Source organism: Heliangelus exortis, chromosome Z, assembly GCF_036169615.1.
Source record: "Heliangelus exortis chromosome Z, bHelExo1.hap1, whole genome shotgun sequence".
NCBI classification, from domain to species: Eukaryota; Metazoa; Chordata; class Aves; order Apodiformes; family Trochilidae; genus Heliangelus; species Heliangelus exortis.
The window spans coordinates 3,611,342-3,629,397 of NC_092454.1; the positions used below are offsets into that span (position 1 = coordinate 3,611,342).

Genomic DNA, 18,056 nt, shown 5'->3' on the forward strand with positions numbered 1-18,056 from the left:
TTTTCTTGTGCTTGTAAGGTTTTCCATGCTTGTCCATGGAAACATGAGTCATTTACATAGTAGGAAAGTGATTCTGCTAGAAATTGAAAACTTTATGTTTTTACCTGTGCTTTTTACATTGCAGACTTTTATTATTAAGGTAGCCTTGAACTGTGAAGGATAGCATTTTGTCATTTGGCAAACTCTTGTTCTGTCAAAATGGTAGCTGAATGAGGAGCTGGTGGTTTGGAAACAGTTTATATGGAGTATCTAAAAAAAGTTGTTTGGTTTACAGAAGACAAAAGTATTTCAACCAGAGATGATGACTATTTTATTTTTACTCTCAAAAATGAGTTATAGGATAAGTTGAACGAAGGGAGGGAAAAATGGGAAAAATAATTTTAGAAATCAATTAACGTGGTTAATTGTACCCAGATGATATAAACCAAACTTGAGTTTGTTAATGAAAAACTGCTCTTCTGGGCATGAGGAATTGAAAGCTGGTGAATGAATTGGAAGATGTTTAAAGATTATTCCTGACAAACTCAGAGTTCATATATTCAAGTGACTGAATGAGTATATCTACACTGATTAACTCAGATACACTCTTAAGAAGAAATGTAGCTAAGTCAGGGCAATCTCTAATCTACAGCAACTTAAACCAATAGTACTTTTATTACCAAGCTTGCTTACAGATGCAAACTAACAGCCTGTGCAGAATGTAAAATTTAAATATGCCTCTAAATTCATTGTTTGTCCTGCTGCAGTTCCCCTTAGCTACTTACTCATTAATTTATATCAGGTGTTAATAAGTAAGATAAACAAGCCTAAGGAAACAGACTTCATTGACTCAAACTGACTCAATGAGGCTTTAATCCCCAATTCAGCAGTTTTTGAGCATGTAAGTAACTCTTGTAAGCCCACCATGAACACTTAACACAGTGACAGTATGTCTAGTTGTTTTCATTTTAAAGGTCAGCTTGGAGCCCTGAATGACAGACAAATTACAATTTTTTTCTTTTTTTTAAAATAAGGTTAAATATTTAAACAAATACTGCCCTGTACTATGCTTCCTGGGAGCCAGCAGGTTCTACACTACCTTGGGCTGGTGGGAGATGGTGAAGAACAAAGATGCAATGTTTGGTTTGCTATCTCTTCTCCAATAAGACACCTCAGGCAGGTGGTAACCACAGCAGATATGTTTGTGTGCTGGGCTATATGCTTGTGTGTTTACAGGGGAGGTTTAGCATAAGCATGTCTGCATCTGTACAGGTACCTCAGATACTCACCTGGCCTGAATCCCAGGGGAATAACTTGATCTGTTAATACATCCCTTTTCCTTTGGCCATCAGGAATTGCTGCTGCTCACATCTTGGTCCTGAGGGGCCATCACCTGGGCTGTTCTGTAGGTTGGTGATTTGAAACCTTTTCCAGGAAAAAAAAAAAAAAAAAAAAAAAAGGAAAAAGTGTCAACAAATTCACATCCTTTGTGCACTCTTACGAGTTTGTTGTTGCTGGGTTGGTTTCACACCAACCTCTGAACACAACTCATGGAGCAGCTGGAAGTGCAGCTCTGCAGACATGCCTGATGTTTACATGCCAGGAAGTGGTTGGGGCTTAACTTATACTCGGTGGTCCTCACCATCTGAATTTAATGTGGGGAAAGGTTGAAACACCTCTGTGGATTTGGTCTGAGGTGGTCTGCCCCAGCTGATACCTGGTCAGGTGTTTCAAGCTGGATTTCCTGCCTCTGTGTATGAACTTCTTAACAATTTTAATAATTAAATTACTCTTTTTTTTCTTTTTTTCTTTTTTTTTTTTCTTTTTTTTTTTTTTTACAGTTTTGAAGACCGTGCAATGATTTGGGAGGTATAAAATGTTGGCAGGTCTTGTATTTGTAAATCTAATGTCATGCATCTAGCACAAACATCCAAGAGTTCATTCTTTGGTAAATTAATTCATACTTTCTCCTTCGTCTTGTGAAGAATTACCTTGCAGCATGCTGATGATGTTGGTTTGATTGCAATAATAAATTTGTTTCTTTGCAGTTTTTTTAAGGAGAAATATTACCTTACCTTTTTTCTTCTTCTCAAAGGCTGATGAATTCTTCGTCGAAGCGGTAACACTGAAGCAGGTGAGGAGAGTGAGGATAGGGCATGATGGCAAAGGAGGAAGCAGTGGCTGGTACCTTGCCAAAGTGATAGTGAGGGAAGAAGGACAGCCAGAAAGTGAGGCTGTGGAATTCCCCTGCTACAGGTACTGAAAACAACACTTGCAAATATTGTCTCCATCTATGCATTTGCCAGGCTTTGAAAAGCCTAGCTGTTGTTCCATGACTGGAATTCTCCGAGCCCAGCTTAATCCTTTTTATTTATTCATTTATTTTTGCTAAGCCTGAAAGTAAAGACCATGGACTGGGAGGTTTAAGAGACAGTTAGCTCTCCTTATCAAACAAGCAGCATTCTGAGCTGTGAAATTCTCAGCAATAACCTCAGTGATGCAGAGAATTTCCAAAGGGTACCTTCCAGTACCACATCCAATGTCACTGCAATGGGATTTTTGTGCTGGGAGAATGTAAAAAAAAAAAAAAAAAAAAAATTTGCTGCCATTTTGAGGGCTCCTTGCATGAAGGGAAATGGATATCATGCAGACAGAGATAGTGTTAGTGGAGAGGGCTGTAACTTACCCTTGTGGGTGGGTTATAAATGTATTCTTCTCTTTCCCAGACAATCAAGTGGCCAATAGAAATGTGCTGTTCTGAGGCTACCCATGGGGAAGGAGATGCACCATCTGTCCTGGCACTAATTAGGGACTGCCTCAACACTGCAGCACAAACCATAGAGAGATGGGTGAAAGCATAAGAGACTAACTTCAGTATAGTTCAATGTCCTGTAAAGTCCCACTTGCCCTCTTAGGAGGTTCACTCTTTAAGACACAAGTCCCCTGAACTCCACTTAGCAACACCAAGTGCCTGTTCCAAAAATCCTTCTCCTGGGGGGACAAGTGGGATCGTAAAAGGCAAGCACAATTATTTTTAAATAATTACAAAGGTAAAACCACTAAGCTGGTCAGTTGTCTCTTGTCCCTGTCAATCAGGGAGGACTCCACTATGAGGAGGAGTCTCAGCCCCAACCTCTCTGCATTGCTAAAGCCATGATCACATCAGAAATCAAACTCGCTGGAGAGACAGCACAAAGCAGCAGATGCAGTGTCCTCCTGGCTGTGAACAGCAAGCCAGACTCTCCCTTTCCAAAGAAAAAGCCACGATGTTGTCACTGCTGCCTTTTGATGCATGTCTAACAACCATATGTTTTGCTGAGGGAAGCCAGAAAAGCAAAGCAGGTTTTTACTTGGACATGAAGTGTCCACGTGAAAAGATGTTTTGCTTAGACTCCTCAGGGACGTTTCTGTGTCTAACTGCATCATGCAGCTGGTTTGTTTCTAAGATTTCTTTTTTGAATCATCTCCTCATTTGACAGTTTAACTGGGTATTGGTTTGGAGTGATGCTCCCCTTAGCTTTACACCTAGCTAAGCTCTCCTTAGCTTTACACCTGTGGGTCTGCAGGGCATTCCTCCTGAGGCCAGGGACTGAAAAGGGAGGGAGAAATAAAACCCAAAAAAACCCTTATCCACAAAATATTCACGGGGCCAATTCAGGCTTCAAGCCACAAGTGATGGAATTCCACTCTTCTTACCTTTCTTAATGTCTCTTTTTCCCAGTGTTGTTTGTGCTGTCCTTGTGCCAGCATTATCTCTTCCTCTCAGATTGAGAAGGTAACATGACTGATCACCACCAAACACAGGGACAGCTGCTCCCTCTCACTATCTTTGGTGCCTGTGTCTCTTGGGAGACTGGGGCATCATCGCAGTATACGGGTGTCGTCATGGAGTCTGGAGATATCTGAGAGTGAAGGTGCTCACCCACTGCATCCTCCACCTGAGGGATAAATGTCTCCATGACCTGCAGTGTTTGGATGTTCCCCTCCAGCCCTGTAGGCCAGGGACAGCTTGCTCCTCTGGCAGATGCTCAGAGAGGGGTTCTTCACCTGCTTCTTCAGAGCCAAGATGTTGAAGAAGACTTGGCCAAGGAAAGCAGAGTTCTTTCAGTGAGCCAGTGGAAGCAAGACTAGCTAGAGAATCCATGAGGACACTAGGGAAGTTTCTGTTTCTCCTTGGCCAGTCTTTGGCCAGCCAGTGGACATGCTGATGTTTTCATTGCCTTTGTCTCCAAGACCTGGTTAACTTCCATTCCTCTACAGAGCACAGTTGTATGGTTTGAGAAGACAGCTTCTGCTGCTCTGTCCATTGTGACTCCATTGAGCCAGCTAGAGGACAAAACTTCCAGCTGAAACACATCTCTCCTGTGCAGAAAACTTCAAAGGCTTCTTACTTCTCTAAAATCTAGGCTGCATCAGAATGTGGAGAGTAGATATTGTATTTTTATACCAAAGAGATAGCTAACCAGTTTCACTACAGTTAACTTCTGTAGGATATCTTTACAGATCTTCATTGCATAAACCTCACTGATGTCTCAGTTCTTGTTATTTACATCTTGGTATAAAAGGCTGTTTTTGTCTTTTCATTTGAAAGCTTTTTTTATGACTCTGTAGGAACATCTCTTACCTAATAGTCACAAGAGCTCTATTAGGGGAGTTGTTTTTGTTTTACAAGAGAGCTAGCAGAGATAAAGAGAAGCTAAGTGGATTAATTTTGAGTTTGTGTCAGATTCAGGAAGAGCACTGAGAAATAATGACTCCCAGGCCTGTGCTTTCCACTCTTAAAACCATTGGCTGTAAAGGGAATGGCTTGCAGCTCTACTTAGACCCAGTGTTTCTAAAAGCTGTCATTTGATCTGTGCTTGCAAAGAAGCAAATGCTAGTAAATTCTCCAAGCATTATTTGAAAAATTACTAGCACATCACTTGGCTGCAGTGTAGTGTTATTCCCATTACTCCTGTACGACCACACGACATGATAATATCCGTGCTTTTAGGGACTGAACACTGAGTCATTCAGAAGCACAAATGAACAATTTAGACCTGACAATGCCTGATGTGGTTTAGGTATTGTGGTTATGAATGCCACTGAAAAGTTCAAAATGAAGGAGCTACACCTTTCACCCCAGATCTGGAGCCAAACCTTTTTTGAAGCTCAGGATTGAGTTCTTCAGATTTTATTTTCTCCTCAAGGCTCTGTGGAAGTCCAGGAATGGACTAGCTGACATTCTCTAACAGCCTATTTTTCATAATATTTATATCCCAGCCAGAAATGAATTTTCAATCAGGCAAAGTCACGAGTTCATGATAGGATAGAGTTTTGTATGCTATAAATCATTACAGTTCTACTGAAACCTTCAGTGATATTTTGCTACATTTTTTCCTAAGCATATGGACTGCACTGCTCTAATTTTCCTGCAGCACAAGCATAAGGGAATCGTTAATTCTCTGAAGAACAACAGACAGACCATGAATGAGATGATGCACTAGGAGGCTCCTGTGAAATAACACTTATCCAATCAAATACCAAAAGTGTTCATTATACAAAGGATCCAGAGAAACCTCCGTTTGTTGCCTAAAAAAAAGACTGAAATTCCTAATTATTTAACGTGTATTTATATATATATAGATATCTTATATTTAAAGACACACACAAGCATCTGAATCTAATGGATTTGCTAATCATTCTAATTGCACACAGGCTATCATCTGCTGGATTTCAAATGTTAAATATGATGTTACACCATATTATTTCCAGTGCTTCCCTGACTCTCTGATCCTCCAGAAATTCTCTCTGAAGTGGCTTTCGTGTCATGTTTGTGTCCACTTTGGGCTGTTAAACATACAGTATCTCTTTAGAACTAAGCTAGTGGTACAGGACACTTCTAGATCCTTGCATAAACAATAGTGACATGCCAGTGAATTGCATGTACTGAAATCACATGGAAGCTCTGATAAAATAAAATATTTTTGAAGGTCTTTCATACTAGGAACATGATGGCACTAGGAACATGCAGAAAAAATATTTTCTGCAGCTTGTTGTGTGTACAGTGTGTCAGTGCATTGGTGTTCTGTGTAATACCATAACCCCCTGGTTGCAATGTGCTGGCCAGTGAAACACTACTGGAATTGCATTCCAAGCAAAATCAGGCTATTGCAGCACATGTGCTGATGGGAAGGAGCACAATGGCATTGTTTATCCAGATACTTCCTCTGTCACTAGTTAAAGTCATCTTCTTGAGTAACAGCTTCCTCTTAACAGCCCTGAGGAGGACTTGGGGGTGCTGGGCAATGAGAAGTTCAACATGAGCCATCAAAGTGTGCTGACAGCCCAGAAACCACTCCTGTCCTGGGATGCTTCCCCAGCAGTGTGGCCAACAGGGCCAGGGAGGGGATTGTCCCCATCTGCTCCTCTCTGGGGAGACCCTGCCTGGAGAACTCTGTCCAGTTCTGGAGCCCCCAACTTAAAAAGTACACAGGGCTCTTAGAGCAGGACCAGAGGAGGCCATAAAGATGATGAGAGGTCTTATGCATCTCTGCTATGAAAAGAGGCTGAGAGAGTTGGGGTCATTCAGCCTGGAGAAGAGGAGGCTGCAGAGAGATCTTGCAATAGCCTTCCAATACCTGAAATGAGCCTACAAGAAAGATGAGGTGGACTTTTGACAAGGGTATGAAGTGACAGAACAAGGAGGGGTGGTTTTAAACTGGAAAAGGGGAGATTTAGGTAAGACATGAGGAAGAAATTCTTTATTGTGAGGGTGCTGAGCCCCTGTGCCAGGTTTCCCAGAGAAGCTGTGGCTGCCCCATCCCTGGCAGTGTCTCAGGTCAGGTTGGATGGGGCTTGGAGCAACCTGGGCTGGTGAGAGGTGTCCCTGGCCATGGAAAGGGGTTGGGACTGGATGATCTTAAGGTGTCTTCCAACACCAAACCAATCTGGGATTCTATGATTCTATGAAATAATACTTCTGCCACATCTGGCTATTTCTTTGTCTGAAACAAAGTCAGGAGCCTTAAGCCACTTCTTCTCATAAACCTCCCTCTTCCTCCTTCTGTCCAAGACATTTTCCTCTTGCCATCAGCAGCTAAAAACGTTGGCAGAGGGAGTTTATTTAGAGTTACGTGCCCCTTTTTGATTAACTTTTCTCATCTGTCCTTACTGCCAAAGCAGTTGGCATTCACCTTGCTGCACACAGAGATCTGTTTCTTGTGGGATGTATTTTCATCCTGCCACTTTGGTGCAGAAACTACTCATTCACCCAGATGCATTCCACCTTTCCCTAAAACACCAGGGAAAAAACATTGGTGACAGAAAACAACAGCATGTACACTGGCAGCAGAAACAGCAGTTTGCAGGACACACAGAACAGCAGCAGGAGGGCAGAAGTGTGTCTACTTTGTCAGCTTCTGCCTTCCAGAAAGCCGTGCTGAATTCTGTGGTCCTGAGGTGATGGAATTCAGGCCTGAATTTTGTAGATGGTCCCAGTTAACATTCATGTATGCAGAAGCATCTTTACATTTGGAATGATGTGATCCCCCCTAGCCATTGGATACCTGTCCAAGGATGTGAATCCTGAGCCAGCATCAAGAACTACATGATACAAAGGTATTAAGGACCAGTTCCAACAGGTAAAAAAATCCCCTGACCTCGAAAAAACAACAAAGGCTTCCTTTCTTAAGACAATGTGGTGCCCTAGCATGCTCCTCATCTTCCCTCCTTGCACTGTACCCTTGCTCAGTTCTGATACAATTTTCATGGTCTTCCCCACAGATTTTTCTGCTCCTCTATCCCCCCTAGACCTCTCAGCCTCCACTGAGGCACAATGCACCTGATGTTCTCACATGGTGTTTGTGTCACCACCACATGTTCAGGTGTTTGCCACTTTCATGCTGACCCCCTTAGATTTTAGTTCTTTTCAAGCCACCTTCACATGGCCACCTGCTTCACTGAGTGAAAGGGAAGAATATGGGGTCCCTTCACCCCCAACAACCTGCCAAAGCCTAGAGGGAAGCTGGGAGTGGAGATGTATGTCTGTTTGGTGGGGCTGTATGCACCTCTTTTTAATGAGGACTTTGCTGCTACTGCTGCTGGGACTGTCTGGCTCTAGTGTATGCTTGGATTTGTTTCCTGATGATTTTCTTTCTTTATTTCTTTCTTTTGCATGATTTCTTTGTCCTGATTGTTTTCTGCTGAGTGGGAAGGGAGAGGAGAAGACTCAAAAGACAGTGTTCAGATGGATAAAAAAAGAGACATATGATCATCCTTGGCCTTTCAAAATGTCTGGTTACTTGTTGGTCACCATGGCAAGCCTAGCTGTAATCTGTGCTGGTTTATTAACAATGAGATACCATAGCTCTGATCCATCTCCCAGCAGAGATTTTTTCATGTCCCCAAGACCCTTGTTATGAGTGTGGTTTGCTGGTTTCCACGTGTGCTGGCTCATCAGCAAAGCCAGAAGTGGAAACTGCAATGGGAAGTGATCTTTTCCCTTGCTTGGTCAGCCAAGGAGAAGGTGCATGGTACAGTGATGTTGCAGCACATGTGCTCTGCATGTGTTCAGTGCAGGAGCAGGTTCTTCTGTCGTCTGATGTCATCCACAGAGCAGTGTGGCTGCCTTTAAAAAGCAACAGTTTCTGGGGATTTGTTTTTCTCTTCTGGGAACTATTATAGCAATTTAAATACCCTGCGTGAACCTGCCGGAGCCCGCTCGCTTGTCCTGCATTCACCCCCGCTGGTTTTAAGCATCATTTCTTAATTGCAAACGATGCTGCTGCATATAGATGTGTACCTGGGAATAACAGAGATTCTGGGAACATTACCTGCTCTCAGGAGGTGATGTTCTGGGAACTGATCAAGCCCCAGCACACTGCTGTGGGAAATTTGACCCTAAGCAGATGAATACAGGAACGTCCCAAGTGCTGCAGCAGCCTGGGTTTGAAGTGCAAACTGAGAACAACAACATTGTTGCTCTATGGCTTATGATGGGGTTGGGACTAAGTTTCTGCATCCTTGAGTCTGAAGAAGACCCTGTGAAGGTTACCAGATTGAAAATTTGTTCCCTTCCAATTTCCTCTCAGGCTGTATTTCCTGGAGATCATGATGCTTATTGCTTTGTGCCTGTCTATTCTTAATTAATCTAGTTGGATAAGTAGATAAATGCCAAGAAAAAATGGAAATCCTTTTGCTGGTGCCAGCTGCCTCCATGTACCCATCCCTAAAAATGTGGACACCATAATTCATCCCCTTCCTGGTGGAGAAAAAAGGGTTATAAACTTATCTGTAAGGAAGGGAAAAGTGACGATAAACTAGAGTAAGCAAACACTAAAAAGAAAAAGAAATAAGGTTCAGTCACTTCGATGCTGTAAAGGCTATAATCAAGGTGGCTAGCAAGAAAGGCTGCAGGTATTTCTGGTAAATGGAGGCCAATGCTTTCAAGAGGCTGAGACTGCCCATTTACAGAAATAACTTGTGCCAATGGAGTTTGTGCTTCCCATACAGATGGACACTACACCAGCTGCTTATCTACTGCTAGCAGGGCTCTGATGATTTCTCTTCTTGGAAAACTGGTTTACAGTGTGACTGCCATAGGGTCTGGTCAAGCTCCTGCAAACAGCAGAGACAGTCCTGCAAAAATATCCTTTTGGCTATGCTGTGGATTTTTACATTGTGTGGTGCCAGCCTAGACTTTGGAAGGTCTGATAGGTCCTAATTGTTCACATATAACTTACTTCTGTTTGCAAACCAGATGGCTTGACAAAAATGAGGATGATGGTCAGATTGTCCGAGAATTAGTGCCTGCTGGGGAATCACCAATGCTAAAAAGTGAGTTTAGCTTGGAAAAAAAGAAAAAAAGAAAAAAAAAAAAAGGTCTGGGTTCCTGCATTTAAGCTGTGTATACACATATTTATTTGCTTAATTCTACTTAATGACTCACCTCTGTTCACAGTAAAGCTACTGGGGTTTTTTTGGTCATTCTTATGCAAGAAGATGCAGTGGGTCACTTGCAGGGGTTAATGCCTCTGACCTTTAAATCCTAGTTTATGAATGGGATTAATTTGCATAAAAGAGAATAAATGGAACATTTCACACGTGGAAAGAAACTTTGATTTTTAATGTTATGTTTCGTTTAAGAATTGCTTTCTTGTTTACCTTTCTCTGAGGCATCTTGAATTGCGCTGCTTTAGTAGAGTAAATTCCATCAAATAATTTTGTGTTCCCAGAAGAAAATTACAAAAAAAGATTACACTGACATTTTCCTGGAAAACCAGAGCTCCAATACTACAATTTTCTTTAGAAAACAGTGCTTACAGAACTCAGGTTGAGAAGATTTTTCTTTTAGAAAAAAAGTCAAAGCTAGTGAATTAAATTGTAAGTATAAAAAAGTGCTATCACCTAACTTGCCAAAGCTCATTTTTATGGCTCTGACAACAAGCAGGAGGAGTACAGAATATTTATTTCTTATTAGTGTAGCTATTAATCTCGTATGTTTTGGTGAATAACTCTGAAGTGTGACAGTTTATTCAGTATGGCCCTATGATTCTGGATGGATGGAATGGATGAGCAAACTCTTTTCTGTGTCTGTAGCAGGACGCCCTCCTCTCCTATATCTGTTTTAAGCCCATGGCCTGGCTGAGCACTGGAAATGCCATTGATGTGTCTGTTTCTTGTACATTAATCTCCCTTCAGATGTCAGTTACCACGTCAGCGTGAAGACAGGAGATGTCCCTGGTGCCAGCTCAGACTCCAAAGTTTTCATCAAACTCTACGGTGAAAAAGCAGACTCCAGCAAAGAGCCTCTTTTAGTTTCTGATAATGATCTAGGAAATTATTTTGAACGTGGTCGAGTGGACGAGTTTACTCTAGATATGATGGACATTGGAAAGGTAAGGATTAATTACAGGTGGCTCTCTACTTCATGCCAGAGTCTGAATTCAGAATCAATATAGCACTCAGGATTGAATGTAAGGATGTCTGATGTTTGCACCACCTATTAAGAAATACATTTCATATAGACTATTACATTGGCACTCTAGCATACATGCTGGCATGAGAAGAGTGCTTTAAGTTTACAGTTAAATACATATATAAATTATTTACATGAATACTGTAGAAGAACAGGGTGCCAGGAGAAGGACATTTTTACATATTAACTGAATTCTGTTGTGATGTTTTGTTTCGTTTGGTGTTTTGGTTTTTGCATTGTTTTTCTTTGAGGGGATTTTTTTTTGGTTTTTTTTTTTTTCCCTCTTGTTTTTTGTTTGCTTTTTTCCAAGATCAACCGCATACTGATTGGACATGACAACGTGGGTCTCCGGTCCGGTTGGTTCCTGGCCAGTGTCCAGATCACTGTTCCTGTCCAGGGAAGGCAGTACATGTTCCCCTGCAACCGATGGCTTGACAAGGATGAGGCTGATGGAAGGGTAGAGGTGGAGGTCTACCCAAGTGAGATTCTGCCTATTGAGAAATGTAAGACAAAACACACTGAGAAAAAAGTGTGTGCTTTTAAAAAAACTATTCATTTATTTATTTTTATAACAGCTGGGACTGAATTTGTATGACCAGCATTCTTAAGGACCAGGTTAGATACCAAAACCACAGATGTCCCTGTGCCTAAGATTTTGTATTCATAAGGAAAATTTTTCATTAGGAAAAACTGTTCTCCTCTTGTTCTGTTTTTAAAACATTCAGAAAAGCATTACAGAGTTTTCCATCTCTGTTTCCTGAGATGATACAAAAAATTTAAATCCTGTGCAGTGCTCAGAAGGCTCTGTGCTGCTTCACTGCAATATCAGTGGGTTCTGCTTTTTCCACATTTACCTGCCCTGCTACACTAGTCAACCACAAGCACATGTCCTGTCCTGTCTGTATTCCCCCATTGTCTGGAAGAAAGAAGCATTTTGATAAATAAGGACCAAATCCTTGCTGTCTGTTTGAAATTTATCAGTAGATTCATTTATTTTAAGACTATGGTTAGAATTTGCCTTGGGAACCTGAGAAAGGAGAAACCTGAGAAAGTTGTATCTTTGCTGTGTGTAACCATCTCCCTTGCTTTAAGGACTCCATTTAACCACCCTATAGTTAATAGCAAAATTAAATTCCCTTTTAAGGCTCTATTTTGCACACCTCTGACCCTGGATTAATACTTTTAAAAGGAAAACTATTAGGTTAGTCTTCAGTGAAGTGTTCTGTTATCTCACATATTGGCTTGGGTAAGAGCAAGTGGTCGGCTACAGGGTCATTTGTAAAGACAAGGTAATTTAATTTCGAACCTGAGGCCTCAGGAACGCTGCTATCTGAGCTTCTCTGCTGATTTAATTGCTTTATTTTTGGACTAGTGATAAACTACGAGGTATCTGTAGTTACTGGAGACGTGCGGGCCGCGGGCACCAACGCCAAAGTCTTTATGCAGATTTATGGGGAGACAGGAAAAACCGAGCTGATGACCTTAGAAAACAGATCCAACAACTTTGAACGGGGAGCCACAGACATCTTCAAGGTATGATGCATCAAGGCAGCTATTGATGACTTTTGTGAGCAAAGAAATGAACAGGCAAACCTGAGACAAGAATGGAATAATTGGCCCAATCACCCAAAATAACATTGCCCGGTCTGTCGGTATCCTTTAAGCATGTTCCTGGGAGGTTTTGCATTTCTTTAGGGAAGTTTTGTGTTTCATGGAGTGACTTTCACCTTCTGAGGGACTGGTAGGAAAGGTGTACTAGAATAAAGAAGAATATGGCCCAATAGCAACTTCTATTTACCTTTAATTGCATAGAATCGTAGAATCGTTGTGCTCAGAAAAGACCTTGAAGATCACCCAGTCCAACCCTAAACCCAGCACTGCCAAGGCCACCACTGCCCCATGGCCCTCAGCACCACATCTAAACAGCTTTTAAAGACCTCCAGGGATGGGGACTCCAGCCCTGCCCTGGGAAGCCTGGGACAGGCCCTGACAACTGTTTTCAGGGAAAAATTTTTCCTTATATCTAATCTGCTCCTCCCCTGGCACAGCTTGGGGTCATTTTCTCTTATCCTACCACCTCTTACTTGGGAGAAGAGATCAAACCCCAGTGCTTCCAACCTCCTTTCAGGGAGCTGAAAAGAAGTACTCATGTTAGACCTCAAAAGTCCTTAAACTTATATTTTGGGTCTGACCACATGTTATTGTCCTTTTCTCTGTTTGGTGAAAAAGAAAACCCGTAACAACATAAGGAACCCCTGTTTTGCCTTTTGCCACTGACAAATGTTGCCAGCCTCACCTTGCAGAGGCTTATGCTGTAGTTTCTGTGAATATTTGAGACACCCATGAATCTTACAGCCCATAGCACCAGCCTAACATGTACTGCACAGGCATGGTGCTGGAGGTGCACAGCACACACCTCCAGCCATGGGTCTGCCTGGCATTTAGGTTGATACTGTAGAGTCCACTTCTCTTTCTTGAGCAGCCCAGCAGTAAACATTTTTTTTTTTTGCCTTTGCACACGCAAAAAACCTCAGGCTTAACTGAGGTGTGTGACCCATGGCCTGCCTAATTCACCAAGAGGTCAAGGGCTGATGACACTTGAACAGCAGATGGGCACTGACTGCAGTGTGGTTGGGCATCCTCTCCTGAGTGAGACTTGGCTACCTTGGTCTACCATCCTCTTCTGGCTTGCTTGCTTGCTTGGGTTTCCTGTCCAGAGGAACCAAGGATCTGTGGGAAAGTAAAAAAAGATTTAAAAAAAAGGAAAAAAGATTAAAAAAAAAGATTTAAAAGATTAAAAAGTTCTTTCCTTATGTGTGACCAGGGTGGGGACAGGATGTGCTGTCAGCAAACGTCGGAGTCACATCCTTCTGTACAATAGTAACCTCAGGAGAGGAAAACACAGGGTCCAGATGGAAGCAGGGTTTGGGGCACATCTCTTGAAAGTGCTCACAGCACAAGGCTCAACATACATGGTGGTGCCCAGGTCTCTTTGTGAATGTTCCCCACAGAAGGGGGATCTATCTCATCACAGGTAGGCACCTACTTAGAGTTAGTCATAGAAGCTCCCCTAAATCATCAAGACTGCTGTATCCTTCCCTATTGTTGCTGGCTAAATGAAAGTGCCTTAACCCACAGTTCTACCACAGTTTTCTAATGTGCATTTTTGAGGTTGGTTCATCTCCTCCTGACTCAGTTTCTTGCTCTATAGAATGGAGCTGGTTTATCCATTTTTAATGAGTTCTTTGGGATTTATGATGACTAGCACTTTATAATGCTTGCTTTTTAAGACTCTCGACAATATTAAGATTAGGTTTCTTTGATGTTAAAGGAAAAGGGCTTTCCAAAATTTATGAGTAAAGGCTATTAGCCAATATCAGGTTTATAATAAAGCCATATGTACAGTGTCCCATTTACATACCCATGTTTTCATCCTCTCTCAGATATTTATTGCCAGACTTTAAAGTTCTCCTTATTTTCTGGGATTTTTTCATCAGCACACAAGGCATAATCTCTGAAGCATTAACAGACAGATCCTGTATCTCTTTCATGTTATGAATATTTACAGAAAGATATGGGCAAGAATAAGATTTTGTGAGCTACATGCTAATAGGAAATTCCATCAGTTATAGACAGGGCATGCAGGATGATTATAGCAAATCTAAGGGTAAAGCAGTGTAAGGAGACACATTTTTTATCCCAGGACAGCTGGATCAATTTTAGTTTTCTGATAGGCATCTTGTGTGAAATTGATTTTGGTTTAATCTACCACAGGAAAAAAATGCTTCTAGACTGAATCCAAGATGCCAGACTTCAGCCTGAAGTGTGTGTTTACAAGTTCTGTAACATAAACACTGCCTAACATCATAAGCAATCATTAGCAACAAGTCATTTGTTGTTGAAGGATTGCAGGGAGTAATCCAGACAAATAATCTGAACCAGCAAGGTTTTGTACCAGCTTTATTGACTGGAGATATGGAAATCTTACTGAAACACCCTTCTGCTACTGATGCAAAGTAATCACTAGTGGTTGTATCCTCTCTGCACACTAGCCAAGTGAGAAAATACTTTAATTTTCCAGAGGAGAGAGGAGGATGAGGGCAGTTCAAGCCCACAGCCCAGGTCAGAATTTGGGTTATGTGATTTTCAAGATTTACCAATTTTCCTCTCTACCATTATTACTTCTTGGTTAGTTTATGTCTCATGCTAAGTGTTACACATCTCTTATTCATTTAAAGAACATTTCAGGCACTGAGAATCTAAAAAAAAAAAAAAGAGTGTCACATTTTGGCATTTTCACGCTTAATGCTGAAAATAAATAGAGAATAATAGAGACCATACTAGTGAGGTGAGGAGAGAAATGTCAAAGGAGGAAGCTCAGTAAATATGGATTCAGCTCCTATCTTCAGCACAGGTGCTCTGAATGTCTTCAGCTCAGACAGAGATTTGGTAGTGTATGAAAGAATAAAATAAGAAGGAAAGAGTAAAGGTAAACTTGCTTAAAAACTGATCTTGCTTTGACATTTTGGGTGATAGAGGTGATGCTCCTCCTTTTTAAGAATGCATTTTGTGAACTTGTCTTATATCCTCCTGGGTGCTGACTTTCTCTTGGTGGCAGAAAGAGGCTGCAGACGTTGGCAAGATTTATAAGATTCGGATAGGCCACGACGGGACAGGAATTGGGGATGGCTGGTTCCTGGAAAGTGTCACACTAAAGAGGCTTTCCCTGAAGACAAAAGGGTCAGACAAAAAGAAGAAAAAAAAGAAGTCTGATGATGAGGAAGAAGAGGAGAGCAAGGTGGAAGAAGAAATGGACGTCTACACCTTCGTGGCACACCGCTGGTTGGCTAGGGATGAAGGAGATAAGGAGCTGGTGGTGGAGCTGGTGCCTGATGGAGAGTCTGACCTGGAGGGTAAGTGTCAGAGGGAATATGTGTGTGTCTGGATACCACCAGTTGCAAGAAGGATGATGACCAACTTGTGGTGTTTTGCAGGACCAGTTATGGACACACCAGCCACCACACTGCCCCAGGCCTGCAGTGTAGCTTACATTGCTAATAATTAATTTTTTTTTTGTCAGTCATAATTATATAATTACATAATTTTGTCAATCTGGGGAGGATGAGGACAGTGGATCAACTAAGTCAGAGGACGGAGGAGAAATGGGAGTGTCCTAAAAGTCTTCTATGGGATTCTCCAAGGCTTGTCGGGGCACTTGGGTTGTGAGTTCTGCGTTACCACTGTGGGTGGGAGTTTAGCAGTCAATAACTATTTATATGGTTAATGACTAAGGCTGGGGAAAGATGGAGCTGTTCATGTTTTAAGATCAATGCAAACAAAACTCCAGAGAGCATCTTTCTTCAAGCTGACTGTGCTGGGATTTCTGGGCTTCATGCTTTCACGGTGAGCCATGGATCTGATGAAATGTGGCTTTTTCTGAGCTCCTCCTGATCTGCCTTCACTATCTTACATGCAGAGAATACTTATGAAGTCCGTGTTCTCACTGGGACCGTGTCTGGGGCTGGGACAGATGCTAATGTCTTCTTGAGCATCTATGGCACAGAAAGAGGAGACACGGGTGAGCGCCAGCTGAAAAGGTCGAACAACCTCAACAAGTTTGAAAAGGGACAGGTAATGCATGAACTCAGCTTGCTCAAGCGAGGAGGAGTCTGGCAGAGCTCTTTCACTTATCACCCTGGCCATTCATTACAGTCTCTTCTTTTCTGCAAGGCTCGGCTTCTTCTTTCAGCTTAAAGTTCAGATGTGTTTATTTCTTGAATATATTATTTAAAGCGAAACGCCTCAAAACATTTTCCAGGGGAAATTCGTTTGAATAATGAGCTGAACTCCAACTCTCCATCAGAGCCACCTTTTGCATCTGCTTCCTGTAAGCATTGTGGTAATAATATTTCCTGCCAGGAATACTTGAAAACAACACATTTTTAAACTAATGTTGGAGAGTATTTGTGAGGCAGCCCAAGTATGTCAGTATTTAGATTGTAAATATGGTTCTAAATGTTCCACTCAACCAGTCAGGTAATAAAAGCTGTATCACATAGTGTCCTCTAATTACATGATAATCCAAACCAAATAAACAGCGTATCTTGTAGATTGAATATTTGCCATAAAAATGTTTATGAACAATTAAGGATCTACTGTTATAGCCAGGAACTGTTGAAGGAATAATTTTGAATAATAAAAATTACGGGCACAATAAGCAGCTGTGGAAAACTTGTAATCACAAGAAAGAGCCTAAAGTTGTTAAGTAGGCTGTTAGCTGTGATTTATGAGCTTGGCACTGGTGATACTGCAACCTGCACATGGTTCTTCACTCAGTGGGAAGAGCCCCAAGCTGCAAATATAACACCCTCTGCTCTTGGTAGTAGAAACCCAAAGTCTACCAACAAGTTAATCACATTGAAATGTTTAAAGTATTATGATAACAAGGAGCAGCCTGTCACACTAATATAGTTAAGAAATGAACCTCTTGATTTTAGCTAATGACAAAAGGAAGAAATTCTGTGGTTTGAAATAAAGCACACGGGGGCATACAGGAGAGTTTCCACTGAGTCAATATGATTGTGACCAGTTCCAGATTCAGTCTGGGGGAAAACACTAAATCTGAAAGGAATGAGATCTGGGAGAGGGGAGTTAAGCCTAGAGGCAGCTGAAATTGGGAAGAAGTACAGAAAGGGGTCAGAAACCCTACAGAAAGGAGGGTTGTGCAGCTTAATGGCTGCTACTGCCCTGTAGGAACGAAGCATGAGTGTCAACACGAGAGCTCAGAGCTCTGTAGGTATTTTAGTTCATCCACCCAAAGATTAACAGTGGGACTTAAAAACGCCTTTTGTCTTAGTGGGAAAAAAGATTACCCTTGGCAATTTACTGCCTTTTTTTTGGCTTTTCTGGGAAACAGTCATTTGCCTCTTGCCTCCTGTGCAGGTGGATGTGTTCACCATCAAAGCCATTGACCTGGGGGAGCTGAAGAAGCTGCGGATCCGCCACGATAACAGTGGCACTAGGCCAAGCTGGTTCCTGGAGAGGGTAGAGATTGTTGACCTCAAGGAGAGCACCACGTGAGCAGCCTGTCACACCCTTTTCAGATTGTCAGAAAAGGGTA

The 18,056-nt window shown here is 41.9% G+C and overlaps 1 protein-coding gene across 1 annotated transcript in view; it reads left to right on the top strand.

Annotated features, from left to right (window-relative positions):
- LOXHD1 (lipoxygenase homology PLAT domains 1) overlaps window positions 1–18,056 on the top strand; it is a 158,009-nt gene that overhangs the window by 62,137 nt on the left and 77,816 nt on the right. Inside the window, exons 14-21 of the mRNA XM_071730802.1 lie at window positions 2,075–2,235; window positions 9,719–9,795; window positions 10,660–10,856; window positions 11,247–11,439; window positions 12,309–12,469; window positions 15,555–15,849; window positions 16,413–16,567; window positions 17,879–18,012. Of these exons, the coding sequence (XP_071586903.1) occupies window positions 2,075–2,235; window positions 9,719–9,795; window positions 10,660–10,856; window positions 11,247–11,439; window positions 12,309–12,469; window positions 15,555–15,849; window positions 16,413–16,567; window positions 17,879–18,012 (1,373 nt within the window). The remainder of the gene's footprint in view (window positions 1–2,074; window positions 2,236–9,718; window positions 9,796–10,659; window positions 10,857–11,246; window positions 11,440–12,308; window positions 12,470–15,554; window positions 15,850–16,412; window positions 16,568–17,878; window positions 18,013–18,056) is intronic.